This window comes from Bombus fervidus, chromosome 11 (genome assembly GCF_041682495.2).
Source record: "Bombus fervidus isolate BK054 chromosome 11, iyBomFerv1, whole genome shotgun sequence".
Taxonomy (NCBI): domain Eukaryota; kingdom Metazoa; phylum Arthropoda; class Insecta; order Hymenoptera; family Apidae; genus Bombus; species Bombus fervidus.
This window is the reverse complement of record NC_091527.1, coordinates 4,562,491-4,585,594: the sequence shown is the minus strand read 5'-3', so window position 1 is coordinate 4,585,594 and position 23,104 is coordinate 4,562,491. Positions and strand designations below refer to the sequence as shown.

The 23,104-nt window shown below is 39.0% G+C and overlaps 3 protein-coding genes across 7 annotated transcripts in view; 1 reads left to right on the top strand and 2 right to left on the bottom strand.

Annotated features, from left to right (window-relative positions):
* The first annotated feature begins 26 nt into the window (after window positions 1–26).
* On the top strand, window positions 27–2,691 carry Gwl (serine/threonine-protein kinase greatwall). Its single transcript, XM_072013025.1, has 3 exons — window positions 27–461; window positions 543–2,406; window positions 2,495–2,691. The coding sequence occupies exons 1-3, from the start codon at window positions 243–245 to the stop codon at window positions 2,539–2,541; spliced, it is 2,130 nt and encodes a 709-aa protein (XP_071869126.1). The 5' UTR covers window positions 27–242; the 3' UTR covers window positions 2,542–2,691.
* Window positions 2,692–2,859: 168 nt separating this feature from the next.
* On the bottom strand, window positions 2,860–6,845 carry LOC139992293 (proclotting enzyme). The gene is made up of 6 exons (XM_072013026.1): window positions 6,508–6,845; window positions 4,874–5,187; window positions 3,912–4,384; window positions 3,391–3,665; window positions 3,151–3,296; window positions 2,860–3,078 (listed from the first exon to the last, which is right to left on the bottom strand). The coding sequence occupies exons 1-6, from the start codon at window positions 6,695–6,697 to the stop codon at window positions 2,926–2,928; spliced, it is 1,551 nt and encodes a 516-aa protein (XP_071869127.1). The 5' UTR covers window positions 6,698–6,845; the 3' UTR covers window positions 2,860–2,925.
* A 5,302-nt stretch (window positions 6,846–12,147) lies between these two features.
* Window positions 12,148–23,104, bottom strand: part of Grh (grainy head) — a 162,750-nt gene continuing 151,793 nt past the window's right edge. For 3 of the 5 annotated variants that reach the window (XM_072013008.1, XM_072013012.1, XM_072013009.1), the window contains exons 9-15: window positions 22,005–22,116; window positions 21,530–21,624; window positions 21,192–21,362; window positions 20,884–21,069; window positions 19,108–19,560; window positions 17,311–17,375; window positions 12,148–16,192 (exon numbers count right to left, since the gene is read on the bottom strand). In XM_072013008.1, the coding sequence (XP_071869109.1) occupies window positions 15,907–16,192; window positions 17,311–17,375; window positions 19,108–19,560; window positions 20,884–21,069; window positions 21,192–21,362; window positions 21,530–21,624; window positions 22,005–22,116 (1,368 nt within the window). In that variant the 3' untranslated portion in view covers window positions 12,148–15,906. The remainder of the gene's footprint in view (window positions 16,193–17,310; window positions 17,376–19,107; window positions 19,561–20,883; window positions 21,070–21,191; window positions 21,363–21,529; window positions 21,625–22,004; window positions 22,117–23,104) is intronic. The other 2 variants (XM_072013010.1, XM_072013011.1) reach the window with 2 other exon arrangements.

Sequence of the window (23,104 nt, the reverse complement as noted above, 5' to 3'; positions counted from 1 at the left end):
TGGCGGTTCTGATTACTTCAAGCCGCTTGAAATGCCACACAGATGTTGATTTTCAAATATGTCAGATAACCGTTAAAGTTAATTTACGTACATGAGTGGAAGACATAAAATGTAAAGGAATGATGAATAAAACTTCAGTCTTTTTGTATTGCCGAATTATTTTATGAATCGAAGTTTCGATATTTTAAATTTCGTTACGTAAGTGTGTAATTCGTTGGAATTAAGTTAGGTTATTTTTTTAAATGGAAGAAGCGGCGATTGATTCGCCAAATTTACGTCTAAATGGTAATGAACAAATTAATGAAACAGACGACGAAAATTCTTGTGCAAATTACAATGACTCAGAAAGTGAACGTGAAATACTATCTGGGGAGTGTACGCCGCAACAGGGATCGGCGAGCAGACAGATCAACAATTCTATCTTTAACACCATATCTAAAATTGTTAATCCCACAGCAAAGGTAAATATATATTATTATTTAATCAGTATTGTTTAAATATCAAAACTGACTTTATTACTTGATATTATATTTAATGTTTAGGTACCAGAAATACAGGATTTTAAGATCGTGAAACCAATTAGCCGTGGTGCATTTGGCAAAGTTTTTCTTGGATATAAAAAGTCAAACTCTGAAAAAGTATATGCTATTAAAGTAATGAAGAAAAATGAGATGATAAATAAGAATATGGCTTCGCAAGTGATCATTGAAAGGAATGCATTAGCTTTAACACATAGCCCATATTGTGTACAATTATTTTATTCATTGCAATCCGTTAGTAGCATTTATTTAGTAATGGAATACATGGTGGGTGGGGATCTTAAAAGCTTGCTTGGTGTATATGGTTACATGGAAGAGTCCATGGCAGCTTTCTATACTGCAGAAGTATGTCTTGCTTTAGAATATCTTCATTCCCATGGAATTGTACATAGGGATTTAAAACCAGATAATATGCTCTTGTCGAAAGAAGGACATGTCAAGCTGACAGATTTTGGGCTTAGTAAAATATCTTTACATAGAGATCTGGAAATATCGGATTTAGTTAATTGCACACCTAGTCTTTGCGCTAGGACTCCTGGACAGCTTCTTTCATTGACGTCGCATTTATCTTTTGGTTCTGGACAAAGATCTACGAGTGAATCTAATCTTAGCGATAGAAGTACACCTGGTGTTAATTTACTTTCTGCTTTGCAACAAAATTGTACCAAAACCCAAGTATCACCGATTTCGGTCGCTTCTTCCGTTGTCGCGTCAGGAGATTATTCCCTAGTGTCTGGTATTACTCCTTTTCAATCAGCAGAAGATCTTCAGTTAATGAAACATCAGGAAAATGTTATCGTTGAGAACATCGACTACGATCAAGAAAGTAGTTCCGGAAGTTATCATACATGCGAAGCGACTTCGGTTCGAGTGAATAGTCAATTGAATCAAAATTTAGAAGATGAGGACGAATCCACGCTAGAAGCTGAACAATCTCAGCAACCTCTCCCTCATATTAGTCCATTAAGTACATGTACGTTTACTAGAGGCGCGAAACGAAAAAGAGCTGCAAGTGTAACAACAGGCCTAACATGCGAATTAAATGCAATAGATTTAGATCTCGACAAAACACCAAAACGAAAGAATCGTGGTTGCATATTTTCTAGGAGTCCGATCAATTCTACTATCTCCGAATCGATAAAACAAACTAACAATAGTACTGATGTTGCTAAAGTACAAGAAAGCGGAAGAGTTGCATTCAGTACACCAGTGTCATTTGTGAAACAGAGATGTTGCAGTGAAGAAAATGAGGACAAATGTGAGGAAAGAACAGTACGTTTAATTAAGACAACACGATTTCAACTTCCAATGGCTCATACGTCGCAGTCGGCTCCTGAGATACCTGTAGGCGATAACTTGGACAAACATCGGTCGCCTCAAGGCATATCTCCCATAAAGACACCGGCATCTTCTGGTAATAGTTACACACCTTACAGAACTCCCAAATCGGTAAGAAGAGCCGGTGTTAATCGGTCAGATGATCGCATTCTTGGAACTCCTGATTATCTCGCTCCAGAATTACTTTTAAAACAAGGTCATGGATATGCGGTGGACTGGTGGGCTTTAGGTGTATGCCTGTTTGAGTTTTGCACCGGTGTTCCGCCGTTTAACGACGAAACACCACAAGCTGTGTTTTCCAATATTCTCGCCAGAGACATTCCTTGGCCAGAGGAAGAGGAAGCTTTGTCGACGGCTGCTGTAGAAGCCATAGATGCCCTTCTCACTTTGGATCAATATGAACGTCCTTCTGCGCAAGAAGTGCGAGTTATGAAACTTTTTCAGAATTTTGCCTGGGACGAGCCGCTGAAAGCGACACCTCCCTTTATACCGCAACCCGATGATAATTACGATACATGCTATTTTCAAGGTAATTTTAAATTATACAGTATATCACGAAGAATAACGTTATTAGTCTGATGTCTGATTACTAAACCTTGTTTTTGTTTGTTTTCTAGCACGGAACATCATGCAACATTTAAACGTGAGCAATTGCGACACATAATACTTAAAGTATAGCATTGATGGGGAAATAGATATCTACGGCCTACTTTGTGACAGGAATAATATAACGTAAAGATTGTTATAGTATTAAACTATTTTTTATATAGTTGTACATGTATAGTACTATAAAATATTTTGTTACAATGTAGAATTTTTGTGTAATTACTTATCCTTGGATGAATGTTCCGCTTGAAAGCGGTTCGTGAAACAAATTGCACAAAAATAAATTATAAGAATGATATCATTTTTATTTATGTAAAAAATCTTTAGTAGTCTATGAATTTCGTTATTTTACATGACGCCATGTCGAGTTCGATGATGCGAGGGTGAAAATTACGAATAACAAAATACTTAAGTAGGACTAATGTATCTTTTAGCGCGAGTTTCACTTCAAATTTTTTTGAATCCAAGGCAGGAAATGCGTCACTCTGGTGTAAACGCCAGGATATTGACCTTTTCCGCATCCAATACCCCAGCTGACGATACCTACTTGCGTCCAGCGGCCATCATTCACCATTAAAGGACCACCGCTGTCGCCCTGTTAAATAAAAAATATATTGTGAAAAAATTCAAGCTTGATGATGCAACACAACAATTTTACAATACAAACCGAGCAGGAATCTTTTGCAGCTCGGCCTGCACACAAGAAACTGTCCACGATACCACCAGGTGCTGCTGCACCGTATTTTAATTTGCATTCATTGTTCGACCAGATAGGTATTGACACCTTTTGTAGTATTGCTGGTTGTGGTCCACCTTAAAAATTAAAATATTTCAAAGTTGTGAATTTTCCTGAAAGTCAGAAATTTTATGAACATAATTTTAGTGTTTCACGGTTTTACTGTCTTACTTTCTCTCAAAGAGCCCCAGCCAATGACCGTAGCAGTGCATCCAATGTATAATTGCGGGCCACTCGGCAGGCAGATGGGTCGTATTTCTTTCGTGAATGGAACGGGTTCATTAAGGGTGAGCAATGCGATATCGTTGTACAGAGTGCGTGCGTTGAAACCTCTGTGTCTAACTACTCGTTTAACTCGTCGTTCGATGTGTGAGATCTCCGTGTTCGTTTTGATATTGTAGTCTCCCAGACGGACCGTTAATCTCGCAACGTCCCAGGAATTCATGCTGGAAGTATAGTAATCAAGATTTATTTGTATGCTTAAACTCTATGCAACTATATCTCCTTTTTTTTCATGGGGAAATGTAATTTTTCCATAGATCCATCATTCTAATAATTATTATTTATTACAGGGGAAGATTATCGAAGCGTAAATACGAAGTACGGAAGAAGATTATCGAAGCACAAATACCATACACAAATACGAAGACCAGATGATTTTGTCATGCGGGTCCGTCTTTCGGAAGACTTACTTGGCAACGCAATGAGCTGCGGTGAGAATGTGTCTATCATCGATGAGCGAACCACCGCAAAACTGTCGTCCACCGTTGAAGAGCGCTGCTATCCAAGGCCATTCGCCAGGGACAGCATTCTGACCGCCTACGATTCGTTCCTGGTCCTGATTACCATTCTTCGCTCCGCATTGAGACGTATCGATGTTTGAAATAGTTCCTAGAGGTTTCTCGCTGGTGGTTGACACGAACGACGTACTTGGTGGCCACCAGGCGGGTTTCTTCGTCGGCCAGGTCGTTGCGACGCTAGGTTTTTTCGATGTTAGAACTGGTTTTATCGTAGAGAACGTCGGCAATTCGAACGATGGATGAGTAGGTAGCGGTGGTATGGTATGATCAGGTGGATGCGTGGGAATCGGTGGTGGCCAGGAACCTGGTGTCTGCGGTCTCGGTTTCACGGTCATATCTTCGTCTTTCTTATCGGCACTCTCTTCCTGAAATATCGAACGAGAATCTTCATGAAATATTAAACAATACCGTTTCAATGAGAGTAACGGGACATGTAGTAGCGAGAGTCGAAGATTTCACGGTGAACAATGGCTAAATGCGAATTGGACACGGTAGTAAAGTAGAGTCGTAAAAATCTGTTTGCGAAACCGCATTGTTCGATAGATACAGCCGTGGTGTGACTTTCTATGTTAGATAGATCGTTTTCGATTCGTATCACGTATTATTTTTACGAGTTCCTGGTAACTAACTAAGATCTATAATTCCATTCGAGAAATCACGAAAAGAAACGTGAAGAAACACTTGATTTCAGCAACACGTTTTGTTTAGCAGGCTGCAGATTTTTATGCATTTTAGGAAAATTTAAACGTGCAAAATATCCAAAGTAAACTATTATCATAAAATTTGCATAAACATATGTAGTCTGCGCACCATAAATTCATATTTATAGTTATTTACCAGAGTATGCTATTTACCTGAGCATTTTCTATAGTGGGATCTTCATTATTATCTGACGGTGGTGTAACGACCGGAAGTATGTTAGAGCAACAAATTCCAAAATTTGTTTGTCTATTATCCCGTACATAGCTGCAGGTGTCGTAAACACCGAGAACCCAGCCATCAAGAGCGCTCAGATCAGGGATTTTAAAATATGGATAACACTCTTTGAAGCTGGTACAACGACCAACTTCGCCTTTCGATGTGAGGCAGGAGTCACTATTGGAAACTCCATTCCACAGAATACCACGACCGTCTCTCGTCTCGAGCCGAGCGTCCGCATCACTGGCAGCTAAATAAGAGAACGATAAGTTTCGGTTCGTCGTATTTTAAATGACAAAATTAATTATTTCGTCGGTCAGGTATTTCTTTTCTAATGCTAATTTCACTCGCCTTTTTCCAAGTTGTTCGTGATCGGTTTACGAACGTGTTTAACGAAGAATCTACTTACACTAAGAATATAGCACGTAGAACCGTGTTTACATGTGTGAATGAACAATGTCTGACAAAGAATGACACATCGTCTACCATTGTAATGAATGTAGATTGTCCGTGTCGTGTAATGGTATGTATCTGCGTGACATGTTCGCAAGAAAACAATGTGATTGATACTTCATGAATCTTTATATTTTTTTTATTTTGTCGTTTCTTCCTTCATTAATCTTCGTACTATCGAAAGATATAAAAAAAAAGTGTATCTTTATGTCTCATCAAAGTGGCAATATTGATTGGAGTGGCAGTATTAAGATTAAATAATCTGTAATATTCTAACATCTTTATCGATATTTGTAGATACACACCAATTTGGATGGTACAAACATAATCTTATCATATTGCACGCGATTTGCACAAGAAATCTTAATTGCTGTACAGATTCAGAGAATAACCCACTTCACTTCCGGTGAGATGAAGATCAATTCGTTATATCATCGAATGTTATTAAGCCGATCGGTCAAGACAGTCGTATCACAATAGAATTCCATCCAGATTCTTGACAGCGAGTTCGCTGACCCACAGGCTGACACACAGGTGCACACATACGGCGATACGCGCGCCTGGAAGACTTCCGTTCGCCGTGTATGGAACGCACGCATGATCGATCACATGTCGCAACTCGCCTTCGATAATTCTCACGTATCGTTATCATCGCGACAAGCAAATTCGAATGCCACCGTGGTTTCGTGCAACGAACCCGAACGAGTTCCCTATCTCTGTTCCTCCAGTCACGATCCTTCCAGGTGATTGATACTCAGCCATCAGCGAGGCGCTCAACGATACCGTGACAGGCTAATCGATGTTAATTGCTACCATTAGTTACTCTGTTCAAACATCTTCGTGAACGTATAACTATCTAAAGACTAAAATAGTCTCCTCTTTGGTTAAATTTTCTATTGTATATGGATCAATTTTGCAAAAAGACGCATATGAATTAATTTTGCAGAAAGACGTATACGAATCAATTTTCAAGAAGACGAATTTCTTCGCTTCTTCGATCAAAAGTTTAACGATGTCAAGCAATCCTTTAAAATTCTTAACTACTCAGTTTATTCAAATATGGATTGCAACGAACTGAACTGTGTATAGGTTGAGGAAACCACCCGTTGACACTCACCGTCAATGATCACCGCGTTATCATCCTCCTCCCCTTGTTGGACTTCTTCGAACGACGATTCAGAAACGATAGATTTACTCTTTGGATCATTAGCTTCTATGCTAACAGAGATCAACAAAATTGTAACAATAGTCTGTACGACGAGCAACAGTAGCGTCGTTAGCGACGACGCTCGATGTCGTCGGTTCATCCCCAGAGAAACGGAAACAAGCCAGATAAGAACGCGTAACGAGAAGGAGCACAAGTATGTTCAAGGCTCTGTGTTACCGGTAGGGATCCTGGGACCGCCACTAAGTTGCTAAGCTGCTGAATTGCCGGTGCTCGTGCTTATAACGGGCTTGTCCTCCCCTCTCGTGGATCGACGCTGTTCTTTGCCCCCGGTAGGCTCGACACAAGCCACGAGACACCATCGAGTTCTTCTCGTCTTCTTCTAGCGGGCGTGCGAACACCTCGAGGCATCTGCGTGGAGCACACCGCGAAGAAAAAGGGTGGGCGGACCATGCGATGCCAGAATCGGAGCTGACGGTATGCTAATTTTTGGCAGATTGAAAGATCAAACCGGCTTCGGCCTATCCTGGTTCGGTCACGTTACGTTCGTTTTGCATCGGATGTTTGAGTGCTTCTTCGGAAGTTTCTTAAGCTCCATGGTACAGCGGAGAGCGTGAATCATCTACGTATAAATCCTCTGTTTACTCTTTACGATTAAGTTAAATTATATTCGACGTGTTTTTATATTTTTATATTTTACAGTTTATTTCCTTCCTCGTGGTGGTAATGGACAGCGTAAAACATCTTTGCAGGCACCATATTATATTTGTTATACGTCCTCCAATTTTTAGGAATTCTTTCATTTGTTGTGTAAGTTACAAAAATATAAGTTCGTGTAATAATAACAATCGTTTATAATATTACACGAAGATCACCATCGCTAACAATTTAAATTACAATCTTACTAATGTAAACAATGCTTCCCTTTTATGAACAGATTTTTGTTTCTATTGAAACGAATCACACGCTGTTGACAAAGGATATTTTTCTTATCGTACCGAACATGATCAGACGGAGCACTGGTCGATCAATCAACTAATCATTCGATTAATGACAACGGAACAGCTGTCAATCGTCCACGAAGAGCTCGTTTTACAGCCTGTTACATCAGACAATCGTTTTTCCTTCCCGGTATAATGAATATTCTATCGATAATACGATTTATTGGTACGCTTCGACGATTGTATCTAATTTCTACGTTCGGTAACGGACAACTGTACTGTTAGTCGATATGAATCAGGAATATATAATGGAATTTGTACGACAAAATTCGTTCTGGATTCGCGGTCGAGACAGTTTCAATAGAAATTCACTGATTATGTAAGTGGTGTGACGGAACCGGCTTAACTTTGATTTGTGTTGTCGCATGAAACCCGGTGCCGATCGTGAATGTCGAGTTCATAGGCATTTGCATAGAGAGTACGATTCTCGTGTTGGCCTTGAAGAGGCCGAGGAGAAGGCTGCACGTAAGGGACGGCCGTGAACTTGCCAATCGCGTGTTCCTCGTGCACCATCGCTAATGCCAATGTACGCGTGCATTTCCCTCTGACCACAATGAATGGAATTTCTTCAAACCATGCGTGTGTCGCTTTCTTGATATCGGTCAGATGCCTTTTTTTGTTTTCTATCCTAATCTTTTAATCGGAATATAACATATTTGATATTGTAAAACTTGGTAAATCTGTTTTCATTGATTTTCTGACTTTGATATGGTATGATCAAAAAGGGAGTAATTTTCTAAATCTATACTAACTGTTAAAATTAAGTAACAGATGTACGAAGTTTAGTTTATCGATATTATTGAAATATTGAATTTAAATGGATAGCAAGAATATCTGTTTAATCTGAAAATGAAATAGAAATTTTGGTGATATGTTGGCCAAAATGCCTAAAATTTACTTAATATTATACTTTCAGGGTCAAACGTCTACTTAGTAAAGTTGAAAAAAGTTTATAGAGCAAGCTCAGAGGTCTTGATCTATCATGCTGTTTTATATTTGGAATTAGCATATTTCAGTTTGATGGTTTAATTTAATGGATGTAACCGAAGAGTATTTAGAATAAAAGAAACAAGTTTGTGGTAACGATGGAGTAATTTACGCGCTGAATCCATATTGGTGCTTTAATGCAAGCAGCTTGTTAAATCTTTTCAATTTCTTAATTATGAATCTTTAACGCTGTCTGTTCCATGCCTCCTAAAGAACTCAATTACGAACAAGTCACCTGACACTAATGAATCAAGGTATAACTAGTTTCAGAATTGAATCACATTTACACAAATTTAAGACTCTAATGGCGAAAGAGTGTCAGAAATGACAATTCAACATCCATTAAAAACTATAGAGAAGGTAATGATAAACAGAATTATAGAAATGTATTTTACAGTTTACCGAGTAATTATGTATCAATGTTTCTTATCTTTTAATGTTTAGCTTGGATACGCGTGAATGATTCTTTTCACGAAAATGCAGTACGAGGGCGGCGATTCAGAAGAAAGGAGCGAGAGAAGACAGTGCCAGTCCTTGAGATGGATATAAACTTTACATTCCGCGGTTCATTGAACTTTCTTTTAAGAGGCAAATCGTATTTACACAAATTTAAGACTTTAATGGGGAAATAATGTTGGATATGAGAATTCCACATTAATTACAAATTGTAGAGAAGGTAACGATAAACGAAATTATAAAAATACATTTTACAGTTTATTGAGAAATATTTCTGTATCATTGTCTCTTATTTTTTTTTTTATGTTTAGCTCGGACACGCGTGAATGATCCTTTTCACGAAAATGCAGTACGCGGGCGGTGATTCAGAAAAAAAGAGCGAAAGAAGACAGTGCCAGTCCTTGAGATGGATATAAACTTCACATTCCGTGGTTCATTGAACTCTCCCTTAAAAGGGTGAGAGGAAAAAACAAGGTAAAGTTTTACTTTTTCTCCTCTGAACCTCTCGCTCTTTCTTCCAAGTCAGGCTATTAATAATTTGCGTCACCGAGTTGTTCACCATACCTGATTTGCGATTCAGCTTTGATTTTTAGTTATTCATAATACGAGCGAAACCTATTTAATCGTGCCATAACCTTTGGGAATATCTTTAAAAGATACATATGACATTCTTTTAAAATGACGCAGCTTTGAAACGAGTTTAAAATTTTTCATTTCGATTCTGTGGACTTTTTTTGAAATAGACCTTTTCAGTTAGTCTTCTCCCTCTTCTACTCTTTGATAAACTTCCTTAAGCGGATAATATTCTTCGCTATCTAAATCCATTAACAATTCCGTTAATGAATTGGAAAGAGGAAAGTTTGATAATCGGCAGAAAGATTGTACGTTATATGACTGTATATATCAAACCAGACTGTCTTCAAAGTACTTGAGAGCCATTTGTCACCGAGGGGATTAGAAGATTTCGGACCACTGATTCTCTGTTTCGCAGAAAAACACTTTAGTTTCATTGTCTATCGGCTGTTAGAATTTTAATAACATTATAACGATGTTATCGAATCACGCTTAATTGCGAACCGATGTAGCTGGGAGAAAAAAGGAAAAGAGGGACGAACTTGTAACTTGGTCCACAATTACATGGTATTCGTTTCGACGCAACGTTACATCGTTTCCCTCCCCTCCACCCCTTGAATTATAATATTATTCGAAGAATCTCGTAGTAAGCGTTCATTTTCCGTTCAAAATCTAATTTGTATATTTAGAAGACTCAACAATTTCCGTCAGATTAATTTAATCAAGTACCGGTATTGAGACATAGCGTCATCCTTATCGAGATTGCTCCAATATTCGTAAAGGAAATCGATTGAGATTCGACGACCAGCGTACGAGCAGTAACGATCAATCGACGAACAAATTTGTAAGATGCATTCGATATTTATCGGTGCATGCATAAAATTTGGTTCAAGATTTTGCATTGACGCTACCATTGGATCACGATGGTTCTTCTCCTGGAACGTGGAAACCGGTTGCGACAGGGCTGCTTTTTATTGTATAGCCATAAAGTATTAAGATACGGCATAAAGCCATTCTTTTTCTTGATTCTCAACCGGGCCTTGGGAGAATCAAGAAAGCTGGTTTGGTAAAAATGTTTGCAAACAAATCGTGTGGCATCCTCAGCGTGTAATTAATGGAAGAGCTAAGAGTGTTCCTTTATGAATACTGTCATTAACCCTTAAAGGCTATCGTAGATGAGATTTCACCTGGCGAGAATTTTATTTTAGTATTATCGTCCTTATTACTGTTGCAAACAATAATATTTCTAGTCTTTATCTAGTACCGAATAATAATAAAACGTTCGACTCTACTTGTTTGACTTTAGTAATTTTTTTATTTAAGAACGATGAGCTGCGGCAAACTTTCACTCGTTATGACCCTTAAGGGTTAATGGTTTATGTGCTATATTATTATATGTAACTTTTATCAATTATAGGATATTGTTATATGAAGTAGAAGGAGGAGAAAATATTTTTTTAATATGAAGCACGTATGTAATTTCAATAATTATATGTAATTAAGATGGTTTAAAGGCACAATACAAATGTATGAAGCGCGGATAATTTACTACAGGGCCAGTGCCCCACTACAAGGTCGTGTATTCCTTCACGATCGTCACAGTGTTTACACATAGATGCTATATTCTCACGACTGGTGACGAGAACGCATGTATTCGAGTTTCAGTAGAAGGTATCAAATTTATGGATCGTATTTCCAACCTATGTAAATTTTATAAATTATACGTAACTGTTAAATGTTTGACTTATTACTGTCTAAAGCGGCAACGACTAGAATGTAAGATTTTATCGGATAAAGTCGTGTTGATCACGGTATACACGTAAACTCTTTTTAAGATAATGTGACGATTAACAAAAATTGCTGGGTGATACATTAACGAAATTCAATTTTTGTAAGTGAATGATGTAAAAACAACTTTGAACCACCTGAAATTCCGACACTAAAAGCCCGCAAATTACTTCGAAGCATTATCTGACACTTTCTGCTTATCCAAATTTATGGTTGTCGCTTTGTTCTTTATATCTTTTCATAGTAATCCTCTTTTTCTTTATACCGATCTGTGTTGTTCGAGATGAAGTAAGAGATCACAAAGGTAGGAGGAAAATATTCTGCAAATTAACAAGAATTATGTTCAAATATTATGAAATTATATCTTTTATTTCCAAAATCGGGACGTTGCACTTGTTCACAAATTTGTTTATTTACTAACCAAATTATTTAACAAACATTTAAACAATCTTGAACTCGTAGGAATTGAATTGATCTTCAGATAAACTTTAACAATCTGGGAATGATCCTCGAATGCTCTTAGACGACCTTTAAAATCCTTGAGATGATTTTCAAAAGGAATGAAGAAGCTCGATGATAATCCTGAGTGACTTCGAGGAGATCTTCTTGAGTTGATTTTGATTGGCTTTGCGGTGGCCTTCAATTGATTTTGATATAATATTCTAGCAACTATTAATTTTAAAGAATCTTCAAAATAACCTTAAGGTAGCCCTGCACGATCTTGAGAAGATATTTTTTAAAAGTCCCCATCTTGGTCTTCCACGCAAGGGACAATAAAAACGCACAATTTATAAAACGTACTAATATAATATTTATTGTTTGCAATAAACAGCGTAATATAATATCACCTCTGGCACAATCTCACGATGGCAAGACAACGCGAAAACGGCTATTATATTTCGATATTCTCGCATCATTATCTGTTCCGCAACTTGTCTGGCTTCACGATCCTCTAACAAAACAGTATACTGCGCGCGCTCAGTTCGAAATCGGCTGGTTTTTAACATTCCTCCTCTTACACGGGTACATTTCTAACAAATAAGGCGAAGCTTGTGGATTCGTTTCGCATCGTTGTTTACGTCATTTAAGTACGATATCGAGACGGCTGGGAAACGATCACGGGAAGACCACATACTCGCTTCTATACTACCATGCAATGTTCCTAACGTTAACACGGAGAGAAAAAGAGATTTAAAGAGTTGTCGATTTTACAACCAATTTTCTACACTAACTTTAACATTTTTTCACTGGTTTTGATAGCGATCGAGGTCTTCTCGTGACTGTAACACGGTTGCCTTTCATGATATATCATTAATTAATAATATTAATAAACGTAAGGGATTATAAGGGATGATACGATAGTAATAAAAATCGTTCATCGACGAAACCGTTCGTAGGCACACACGACGAATCCCTCGCGAGATCCATCTGTAAATGACGAAAGTTATTATATTTGGGCGATCGAAGGTTCAGGGTGGGTAAAGTTTATGGTGTTTGATGTGAGTGTAGGGGATGGGCTGGGGGGAAGATATCAATTACGAATAAAAAAATGTCATGGAGCAACACTAACAATCTTCGTTGATCGTAAAACACGATTCTTTTCCTCTTTCCTCACTCTTCTTCAGGCATACTGATCAATCTTCCCATTCATTCTCATCTTCACTTTCGCTCTCGTATTATTTTTCTCTCCTCTGTGTTTCGACCCCTCTGTCAGCTTTACTTTCATTCTCGCACCATGAATACACGCATCCCTTGTATAAAAATAATAATAATAATAATAATTATAATCATAATAATATACGCATTATGTAACTCTAGTCAATAAAATCAAATAATATTAATAATATCAAACTATATGCTGCCTTGCAATAGATGTAACAAAATATAGTACTCGTATAATAATATGCATTTTACAAGCGTATTTTGATCCTTGCTTTGATATCGTCGTGATATTATGTATAGGGTGTGTATATGATTTAAGTATCTCTTCCTTCTCCCTTCGTTTTTGTGTCGTTTCATGCAAGAACAAAAATAGGGATAACAGTGGTGTGTGTCGCGATCACGATGCTCTCTAGTCCAACCTAAATGTGAACTAATTATCGATAACTTTTATAGCAGATGAACGGTGTATGTGCGGGTGTGTAGATGTGTGCGTGTATGTGTACATGTATACGAGCGTGGTTTTACAATAAAAAACACGCGATGTACGTGACGACGAAACCAGTGTTCGCTTTTACCAGTGGCACGTTAATCTTGTTTCACCTTAATACAAAAAAGGAGAAAAAAAAAGAGAACGATACATAACCACAGGCTATTGACAATTCTTACATCTTGCCGCTTGTTTTGGATCTACGACAACGATGTTGCATTGATTAGAGTCACTAATTATGTTCATTGTGTACATTCTGTATCCTGCCATAATCAAGATAAACTTGGGTTTCACGGGGATTACACGTTATAAATAGCTGGACCCTTTGAGAACGATTTCTATAAACAGTCTTGAATCATAAGAATTAAAACTAATATTCATATATATTCATGATCATAATACATACTCTTTTGAAATATTTTCTAGAATTCCTTCTTTTTATTTTATCAATATATTCATTTTAACTATTTCGTTATATTGAAATAGAGGCTTGTTCTCAAAGGATTGTTTAATGTTCGAGGAAGGAATGTTCTTAAGAAACTCGTTACAGATACCAATATAACGTATTCGTCTATATTAACCTACTCTAAATATTGCAATGCTCGTTGCAATGACGTGGCAATTCCATTGGATATTTAACGTACCTACTGATCTTCTAAACGTGTATTTATCAATCTCTCTTCGTGATCGATCTCAACGAAAAATAAAAAACGAAAAGAGAAATTACGTATTTCAGTGAGAGTAATACTTGCTCTTTGTATAATATCAAAGGATCCTGGGATACTCAGGAGGTTTCTGGAATGATAGCGAAGTACCTAAGGGATACCTTAATCGATGTATTACACGGCTCTACTCGGATTCTCGGGTTAACTCGGTATAAATAACACATGAGATACAAAAGATGGACAGTTGATGGAAGAAGGTGAGCTCCTTCGACTAACCTGGAATGCTGGAAATGCAAAAGAAGAGTCTTTAACCTTCGAATGGGATATGACACTATCGCGTCTGTTCGAGAATCCTAATCAAGAATCAGACAGAACTTACAATATCGCTGAACGTTGTATGAGCGTTAACATTATAAAGAGATTAAAATGCTCGATGGCACCCGTCTATCTTGGAATGGCGACGTTCAGAGTTATACTTCTTTAGCTCTACGTACAAGTCTTGGTATAAAATAAGCTTGCTTCGTGTACGTCGACCAGTCGAAACACCGACGATCGGTTCTTTTAAAAACGTATAAACAAGACTTTAAACTCTAAAACCGACGATACGATAAAATAGAGTGACATTTTCTCTGCATATACATTTATACGTCATACGTATATATATATATATATATATAAATCTATAACTTAATATTTAACGGGGATAGGGCGGGAATTTCTTAAATCAATTTTGATTGATTTACATGTAGCCATCGCGTTTCAACTACGACGGCAACGTTTCAACTCTATAAGCTAACAACCATCGGTATAAATTGTTCACAAGTGAAAACAAACAAAAAAGAAAAATATATATAAAATAACGAGTTGCCTTGCATGGCTAGAGAATATACTTTCTAGCTTCGATCTTGTGCTTCGTATCGAAGACGTTTACGCGAATACAGGCTGTTCGATCGCTACATATTTCGTGCACACGAGGTACGTTTCTTTTCATGGATTATCTCTGACCAAAAAGAGCCTTGTTATCGACATAACTATTTCTACGAAAAACAAAAGAGAAAAGACGGTATCGTAAATAAAGCTTCGTCATCTCTTCGAGATCAAGTACAATCGACCAAACACCACTCCGTGTCCACGAAATTCTCTACATCGGCGAAACTACCTGTATATCGTTATGAAAACAGACAAGATCGTTCAAGACGTTGCACAAGACGGTCACTATCAACTAACGAACGTTCCTCTCTACTTTTGACATTTACATTGTACGGTACGAAGAACAATTCCGAGTATCCTTTCCGTGCCTACCAGTCCGATTTACACGTCCAAACGCTATTGTTCTCCCTTTCTTCTCTACCTTCCTCCAACCTCTACAAACTTATTTCTTAAATACAAGCACTGGTGGGGTAAAGTGGCGATTATCATCCACTAGATCGAAACATCTTCCTCTTCTTCGTCTTCTACTTCAATTTCTTCTTCCAATTCTTAAGTCACACTCGAACGCCATCTTCGAATGATTTCTCAAACGCAGGTCCCTGAAGAGCTTTCTCCCGTCGAACTGTCCAATTTATCCTTTCACATTGCACCGGGTCGACGATTCCTCGCGACCATCGACGGCTGCTTTTGTCCATCTCAGACTTGTTTACGCAAAACGACGAGAGTCACGTACGATAATTTCTGTTCATTTTAATTTCATTATTTCGTCCTTTTTTCTTGCGTACTTGGTGGCACGGACGGTTCACGTGTTGCCGCTCTCGTGAACGTGCGCGTGGGCATGCGCGGAATTCGTGAGCGGCGAGTGGGCTATGTGCGCCGGCGACGATGGTAGCTCGATCAGGGTGACATCGTATCCAGCTGTGGCAGGTGGTTCCCCGGGATCACCAGGGTCACCGGGCGACCCAGGATTGGCTGAGTTACGCTCGTTGCTCGGGTCCGGGTTTACTCTGGAGTGGGTCACCTCCAGGAGGAACAGGTCCTCGTCCACGTAATATCGGATCATGTCGTCGTCAATTTTCGCTGTAATTCTGTAACAGGAGGAGAAAAGGATGATTAAATAGTGGAAATGATGGAACAAGGTGACTCGAGGTTACCCTGCTTAAAATCGAGGGAGGATATTCGACGGTAAATAAAACGGCGAAACAAAAAAACGGTGTTGTTTGAAAGAATCAGCGAAATATGAAATTATTGGGTGATACGGCGATACAACGAGAGATTTCGATTACTTTTGGTGTTTCGTGTTGAGGGGCAGGAAACAATTCTATCGCATTCTGTCTGGGCTTGTTTTCGTTTCGTGTGACGATTGATATTTTAAGCAGAGTACGGTTAATGGGCCTTTGGTCGCGTTCGTGGTACGACAGGCTTGATACTTTCTACACTGAAGAAAAAGTATCGGCAAATCTGTCGACCGCATCAACGCCATGGTTCCAAAGTCATCGAAGAGTGAACCAAAGTAAACAGCAAGCAAGACGCTATTCCATGTAAAAAGGAAAGATCACGTAACCCAAAAAGAGAGAAAGGAGAGAATGAAATAAGAGGAGCACACGAGAAGCACAGCGACTCAAGCGAGCCAAGTGCGTGATGCGTTTGAGAGGTATACAGGCATGCATTGGTCCACTAGACAAGGCGAGGCGTCTAGAGAAGCGAGCAGACAGGCGTGCGTGAGCGGTCGTGACAGAAGAAAAATAAAGGACACGAGAGAGATTAGTGGATTAGTCTGGTGAAGTCGAGGGAGACACACGAGTACTCTGACGTTGAATCAGCGTGGCCGACGACAAGGATTCTACAGGATGAACGAATGGTATGGTGGTGAACAACGTTAGAAAAAGATAAAATAATAAATAGCGACCAAAGATCAGAGTGGTGAGGACAACCAAGAAAAGAAGCGAATATAGGAAAAGACAGAGAAATATACGGACGAGAGAGATAGATAGTTAGATAGATAGATAGAGAGACAGAAAGAGAGATAGAAAAATATTATCAAATGCGTTGTATAGGAGGTATAGAGGGTGGTGTGTCGATTCCGGAAGTTAGGGAGAGACTAGCAAACCAGGCAATCGGAGAGAGTCAGGCAATGTCACCGTTATGGCATGCACTACTGTGTGGGCGGTGCATGCAAGTAAAGATGACACTCTACTAAACTTACCCCTTTGTGTTTTTGCGATAGAGGTTATTAATACTCGAGGATGCAATTTTGTACTTTGACTCAATCTGTAAAATAGAAAAAAGTAGAACATTAGAATTTTGACAGTGTTTGCGGACCATCGGTCTGGGTACTCGTGCTCGATAACCGAGGAGGTTCTTTTTTTTAATTTTTTTTCTTTTATTACGACGTGATACGCTCAGTGAAAACGGACAGACCGACAGATATCAGGGATAGAATAAAGTTGATGGGCAAGATAAAGGATGAAGGAAGCGAAGACAAAATAATAAAAAAAAAAAAAAAAAATAAAGAGAGAAGAAATGTAAGAAACATAGAAAAAAATTGCGATCTTCCGTTTCCTGTACATAGATCAAGGAATACATTGATCAATTTCAACGGGAATTATTGGCTAGCATGATCGGTTTGCTATGGAGAAAGGGAATTACTTCTGTAGAAGCAATGACAAATGTACGATTTACGGAGAGAAAGGAGGACGCGGTAAAAGATAGATTTTCTTTTCCACTTTTTTCTTCTGCCACTTCTCATCGTTATTACAACAATGTGACCTTGCGAACGTGTACAGTTGGTCAATAATGTACAATGTTAAAAAGACAAAAAAAGAAAAAGAAATATAAAGAACGGCACCTCTAACGTCGAAACCATCGATCTCGCGATCACAGGGGTTAATGATCCGTGCGCGTGATTCACCGCGCCCCGGTCCGTATTAATTATTGTAAGGATTTTGGAGGAGTGATGCATGCGCATTAATATTAATATCAGCGTAGTGGAACGGTGCAACAGGTATTAATAAAATGGTGTAATATGCCCTTACATGCATAGCTAACATTTATATCTATATATTATATAATATATGTATATATATATATATATATATATATATATCATATGGGTGTGTATCTTGTATATCTCGTGTTATTCTCGCGCATCACTCATTATTCATACCGGGGGTACAGGCGTCAAATCGAACATGGCTCCGTGGAAATGTGATAAATTGGCTACGTCAAGATATCGCCGGTTTACGTCGCGAACGTCGAAACGTTCCGTGTGTCGCTTTCTACCCGAGGATTTGTTACCGTGCCGGTTTTGAAACGTACTCGTCGGTATAAATAGAGACAGACAACGAATACGAGCGATATCGCCGCTCACGAACGCACCCGGGCTTAACGTGGCTCACTTATGCAACGTTCCTAGCTGTCATTTCTGCGAGTACGCGGCGTACTTGTGTGATTTTGCCGCTACCATTTTCCTGCCCTTTAGGAACCGACCGAGCGTCCACCGCAGGAGCTTCAACGTTGATCGACATGGTTACGATTTGCAAGTATTTCGATTGCTATCTGTCGGCGATTGTATGTATTTTCATCCTTCAGTCATTCCACTGTATCCACGACAAGTTATTGAAAATCCTGGTCGCACAAGTGTGCCGAGAATAAAGTAGACTATAGCGACCTCGTTCGAAGCTTCATTTTCGAAGAAACTGAACCTCAATTTCCAGGAAAGAGAAACCTTCGTCGAGAGACAACTTTCATTCGACATTCTCGACGTATCTCTTTAACTTGAGATCACCTATTCACCACGACCTTTAATACGTCTTAATGGTACGATTAATCAAATGCAAACCCCGTTTGGTTAAACTTCTCGCGTTTCATCAGGATGAATTTTTTTCATTCGTGGAATGGCTGACAACGAGCAGCGATCTACGTGTGTGTTTTAACTGATAGTGTCGGTGCTACTTGGATAATGTAATGTGTGTTCCATACAAAAATCCTTGACATTTCTTACAGCGTTCAATAGTCCCTGAACGGTCGGCGGTGTGACGTGCAAAGGTGTGTACACGTCCTCGGACTCCTGGCGGACGTACAGCATCACTCGTTCCTCGGCGTCTGCTGGACGTAGATGGGGCGGTTGCTGTTGCAGATGTAGTCTATTCCCAACTCCGGATACCACCGTCCCAGCGAGACCTGCTTGCTGCACTCCCTGCAGCACCGAGCCTTGAAGCTCCTGTACCTGCATCAGCAAGGAGTCCTTCTTGTCGTGCAGGCTAGTTAGATTGTCGGGCGGAAAGTGGTTGTGGAACTTGAGGGCTGGCAAGCTTGGTCTGCCGCAGGCAGGATAAGGGCTGCTGCCCCCTGCCTTCAATCCTCCGCCCTCGCCATTACTCAGGGACGATGTGTCTGTATCGCCACCGCCCCCGCCGCCACCTCCATAGAAGCCCGACAACTCCATCGTAGAGAACTGTCGTGGAACAAGAAACATATTGTATATTTTTTCTATCTCTTTTCGAACGAGCTACTTTCCGTGATACGAGCTACACTTAGAGACAAAAGTATCTATTCTATATCATTAAATAAATTGAATTACATGTAACTGTATATTAAGAAATTTATAGCAACAAATGTACACAAAGAAATGTAAATTAAATTATTTGCTAAATCCTGATAAGACAAGATTCACATAGTGGTAACATTTTGATGTTAGAATAGAGCTATTTGTATAGTACTATTAATTAATGTCCATTAATATTATAGTTAATATTCCGTGGATTTCTGTTTATGACTAACAATTGACTACAATCTATTGGGCATAGATAATATATTAATTTTGTAAAGAAATCAGTTTCTATATTTCTCCAGTCCTCTTTCAAAATTTTTTCAACATATTTCTTTGATGTTATTTGGTACCTACGGATTAACTTTTGTTTTTGTATACGTTTATTACTGTAAGCGTCTGTGTACCATATACAGTTACATATATTGGAATTTAATAATATAGAAAATATTTGTTTTATTTCTACATTTCAATCGTGTACAAATAATTTTATCTTTCACTATAAATTGTCACATTGTCTATATTGTATCCATCGTTTTCGCAAAACAAGGTATGTATTTGTTTTCTTAACCACTTTTTATAGCAGTTGAATGAACTAGTTTTATCTCCTATCAAGCGTTTATAAGTTTTTACTAATTTCAAGTTCAAAGAATTCTATATTTGCCTAAGGTGTTGAATGGTTGGCTAATTTTTTGGCTCGTTCCCGGAAACTGTTACGGTTTTTGTTATGGCGATTTAAAAGTTGCGATTAGTGGAGAATTTTGGCGGTGTTGAGAGCAGAGGATTGTGGTGGATACTACGCAGACATATCTGGGGCTGCTTTTCACTGAGTAATTTCGTTAGTTTCGTTTTTGTTCGCGTTCAAAGCCAATTGCAAGCTATTACAATTCTTGCCGATTTTCGAGGCCTCGGGCTCGAACAAGTAACACGTTCACGGCTTCCGTTGGCGTAGCGATCGCGTGGTAAACTGTGTGTGGGTGTCCGTGAAGGTATTAATGTTCGAGACGTCAAAGCAATGCTTTGCATTATGGTAAAACGAAAAGGTGTTTGCAAACTAGATACAATATTTTCTTAATAGACTATTAATTTTTTGAAAAAAGCATGCTTGTCATGTTCGTATCTACATACATAATTTCAAATACAAAAAGAGGAGCAGATAAAAGGTAGGACAAACAGTTATTTGTAAACAGTTCCTTCAGCTTCTATCCAATCAGAAGTCTCGACGAGTACCTTGTCTATGGTATGTTCCGCCGGTGGCGAGAAGAGGACGGGAGGTTTGTGAAGATCGACCATGGAGTAGAATTCGCTGCGTTCCGTGACGGAATGGTAGAGCTCGTCCAGCTTTTTCCTACCGGTGGCCGTCATCTTCCTCTTTGCTGCTCTCCTCTCCTCGTCGCGAGTCTTCCTTTCAGCTCCCTGTGCGTAAATAACACCAGGATGATTCATGAGATCAGTTGGTTCTCGTAATTTTGTTCGAATCGTCGATTAAACAACGTAACGAGACTCGAAAGTGTAAGAAGAGAAAAAAAACTGGGTACCTTATCGCAGAACACTTTGATCTGGCAATACCCACGATGCGAGGGTGGGGTGTACGTGTGAGCGTGGGGTGGCGGTTCCTCGTACGTATCCACCTGGATGTGCAGAGGCAAACCTTTTACACCTTTTTGACTGGAGAAGTCGGTGCTGAGACACTGTACCGCCACGTTGATCTGCAACGTAGAGAGTACATGAAAATCATTCGGATAAAATACAGAGACCTTTATCGTATCGTATGATTGTTGCGGTGCATGAATAAGCACAGCTCCATTTAAGTCTCCCATAGATCGTTAAATGCAAATGGAATCTCTTTAATGAATGATGAAGGACTCTCTCGTACCTTCGCCGAGGATTCGAGTGGGTTCCAATAAACGGCGATCGCATTGTGTGCAACTTCCTCTATGCAGCCCACCAGTCCCACGCTGTTCTTCGTGTCTGTAATGGTGTAGATTGTTGTCAGAGTTGCAAATCATTCTACGATGCCTCGAAAGGGCGCGTGATTTTCGTTTTCTTTTCGATTCTACGTACGTAGATACTACACGGGTATGATCAACGATAGGTATGGTTTTGTAATTTAATCTTACCAACCTCGAGGCGATCCCACTATCGAGCGGCTTGCGCAAAAAATATCAAACGACATATGTAAATTATGCAATGCAACAATGTTATTATAGCGTGAGATTTATTTTTCGTTTGATGAATGCGCGAACTGATTAGGAGGTAATTGGAATGGCCGGTACGCTGCTGGGTTATTTGTTCATGAGGTTGGTTTTAATGATGACTGAAAACTCGGTGATTCTGCACGCTTTACTTACCAGCATCGAGAATACGTTGCTTGACAGAATGTTGCCTTCCGTGCCAGAATTGCCACGCCTTAATCTCGTCTTCTGGGCTCTTCTCTTCTCGGAACATCAACATTACCACGCTCTGCGCGACAAAACATCAAGAAAACACTGTAAGTACTTTATTAAGCGAGATACTATAAGGGCAGATGAATGGCTTCCGCTGACGCGTTTACTTTTGTCTTTCTTATCTTTTTTCAGCAACGGGTTAAACAACTTTTTCGCCGTTACATTTTACTAACTCTTGCAATACCTGTTTCTTTATTGCGACTACTCTGAGGATAGAATTTAAGGATTAGAATAAAGTAGGCATCTTTTTTCAATGACTATTTTCACATGTTTCTTTTTCTTTGTTTTAGATAAATTTAGTATATAATTCTATCTATTATCGTGTTCCGCAATTCCATTTGACAGGCTCGAATAGTGCGAGGCGAAATCACTGATCTGTTTACAACCAACACTTGATATCTAGAGATCTAAATAGGCACGGAACTGGCGGTAATAATGATCAGGTGTGAGCGGCCTCACATTAAGACAGAAGGTGGTCGTTATGGACGCTTGGCGCAGGGATAAGCATACAGAAACACCGTGCGAGCACAAAAGTGACTATAATTTGAAGCTCGGAACAAAAATACGTATTTATTTCATCTCTTCTTCACTATTTCGACATGTAAAGATATAGAACTACCCCTGTTATTTTTCAGCTGGTCTTTATATTACACTAAAAGTGAATATCATCGCGTTACATTAAAATTAAATATAGAAAATTTATAAGTGCAAAAAAATTAAAAAATTACATGACACGATATACACATAAAGGAAATAATTCGCGAAAAAGTCAATCGAAAATTCAGAATTTTAGATTCTCGTTGGTGTTATGCAGAAGTGGGCTCGAGCGCACACGTGATTACACGGATCATAAATTATACGGTAGCGTATAATTATGTAACGCAGATTATAGATTCCGACATAGATACGCTACAATGAGCGGTTGTGGCTCGTTGTGGGAGATTTTTCAAATTGTACGCATAATGACGAGCATGACGCGTCTCCCGGTTATCATTTGTCCACAA

What these genes read in the sequence shown, in the direction of transcription:
- LOC139992293 (XM_072013026.1), bottom strand. Translation starts at nt 6,697, where the DNA reads ATGAACCGACGACATCGAGCGTCGTCGCTAACGACGCTACTGTTGCTC. An exon ending in CCACTATAGAAAATGCTCAG is followed by an intron (nt 4,385 to 4,873) that starts GTAAATAGCATA and finishes TCGATATTTCAG; the next exon opens with GAAGAGAGTGCCGATAAGAA. An exon ending in CTGCAAAAGATTCCTGCTCG is followed by an intron (nt 3,079 to 3,150) that starts GTTTGTATTGTA and finishes TTTATTTAACAG; the next exon opens with GGCGACAGCGGTGGTCCTTT.
- Gwl (XM_072013025.1), top strand. Translation starts at nt 243, where the DNA reads ATGGAAGAAGCGGCGATTGATTCGCCAAATTTACGTCTAAATGGTAAT. An exon ending in TTGTTAATCCCACAGCAAAG is followed by an intron (nt 462 to 542) that starts GTAAATATATAT and finishes TTTAATGTTTAG; the next exon opens with GTACCAGAAATACAGGATTT. An exon ending in CGATACATGCTATTTTCAAG is followed by an intron (nt 2,407 to 2,494) that starts GTAATTTTAAAT and finishes TTTGTTTTCTAG; the next exon opens with CACGGAACATCATGCAACAT.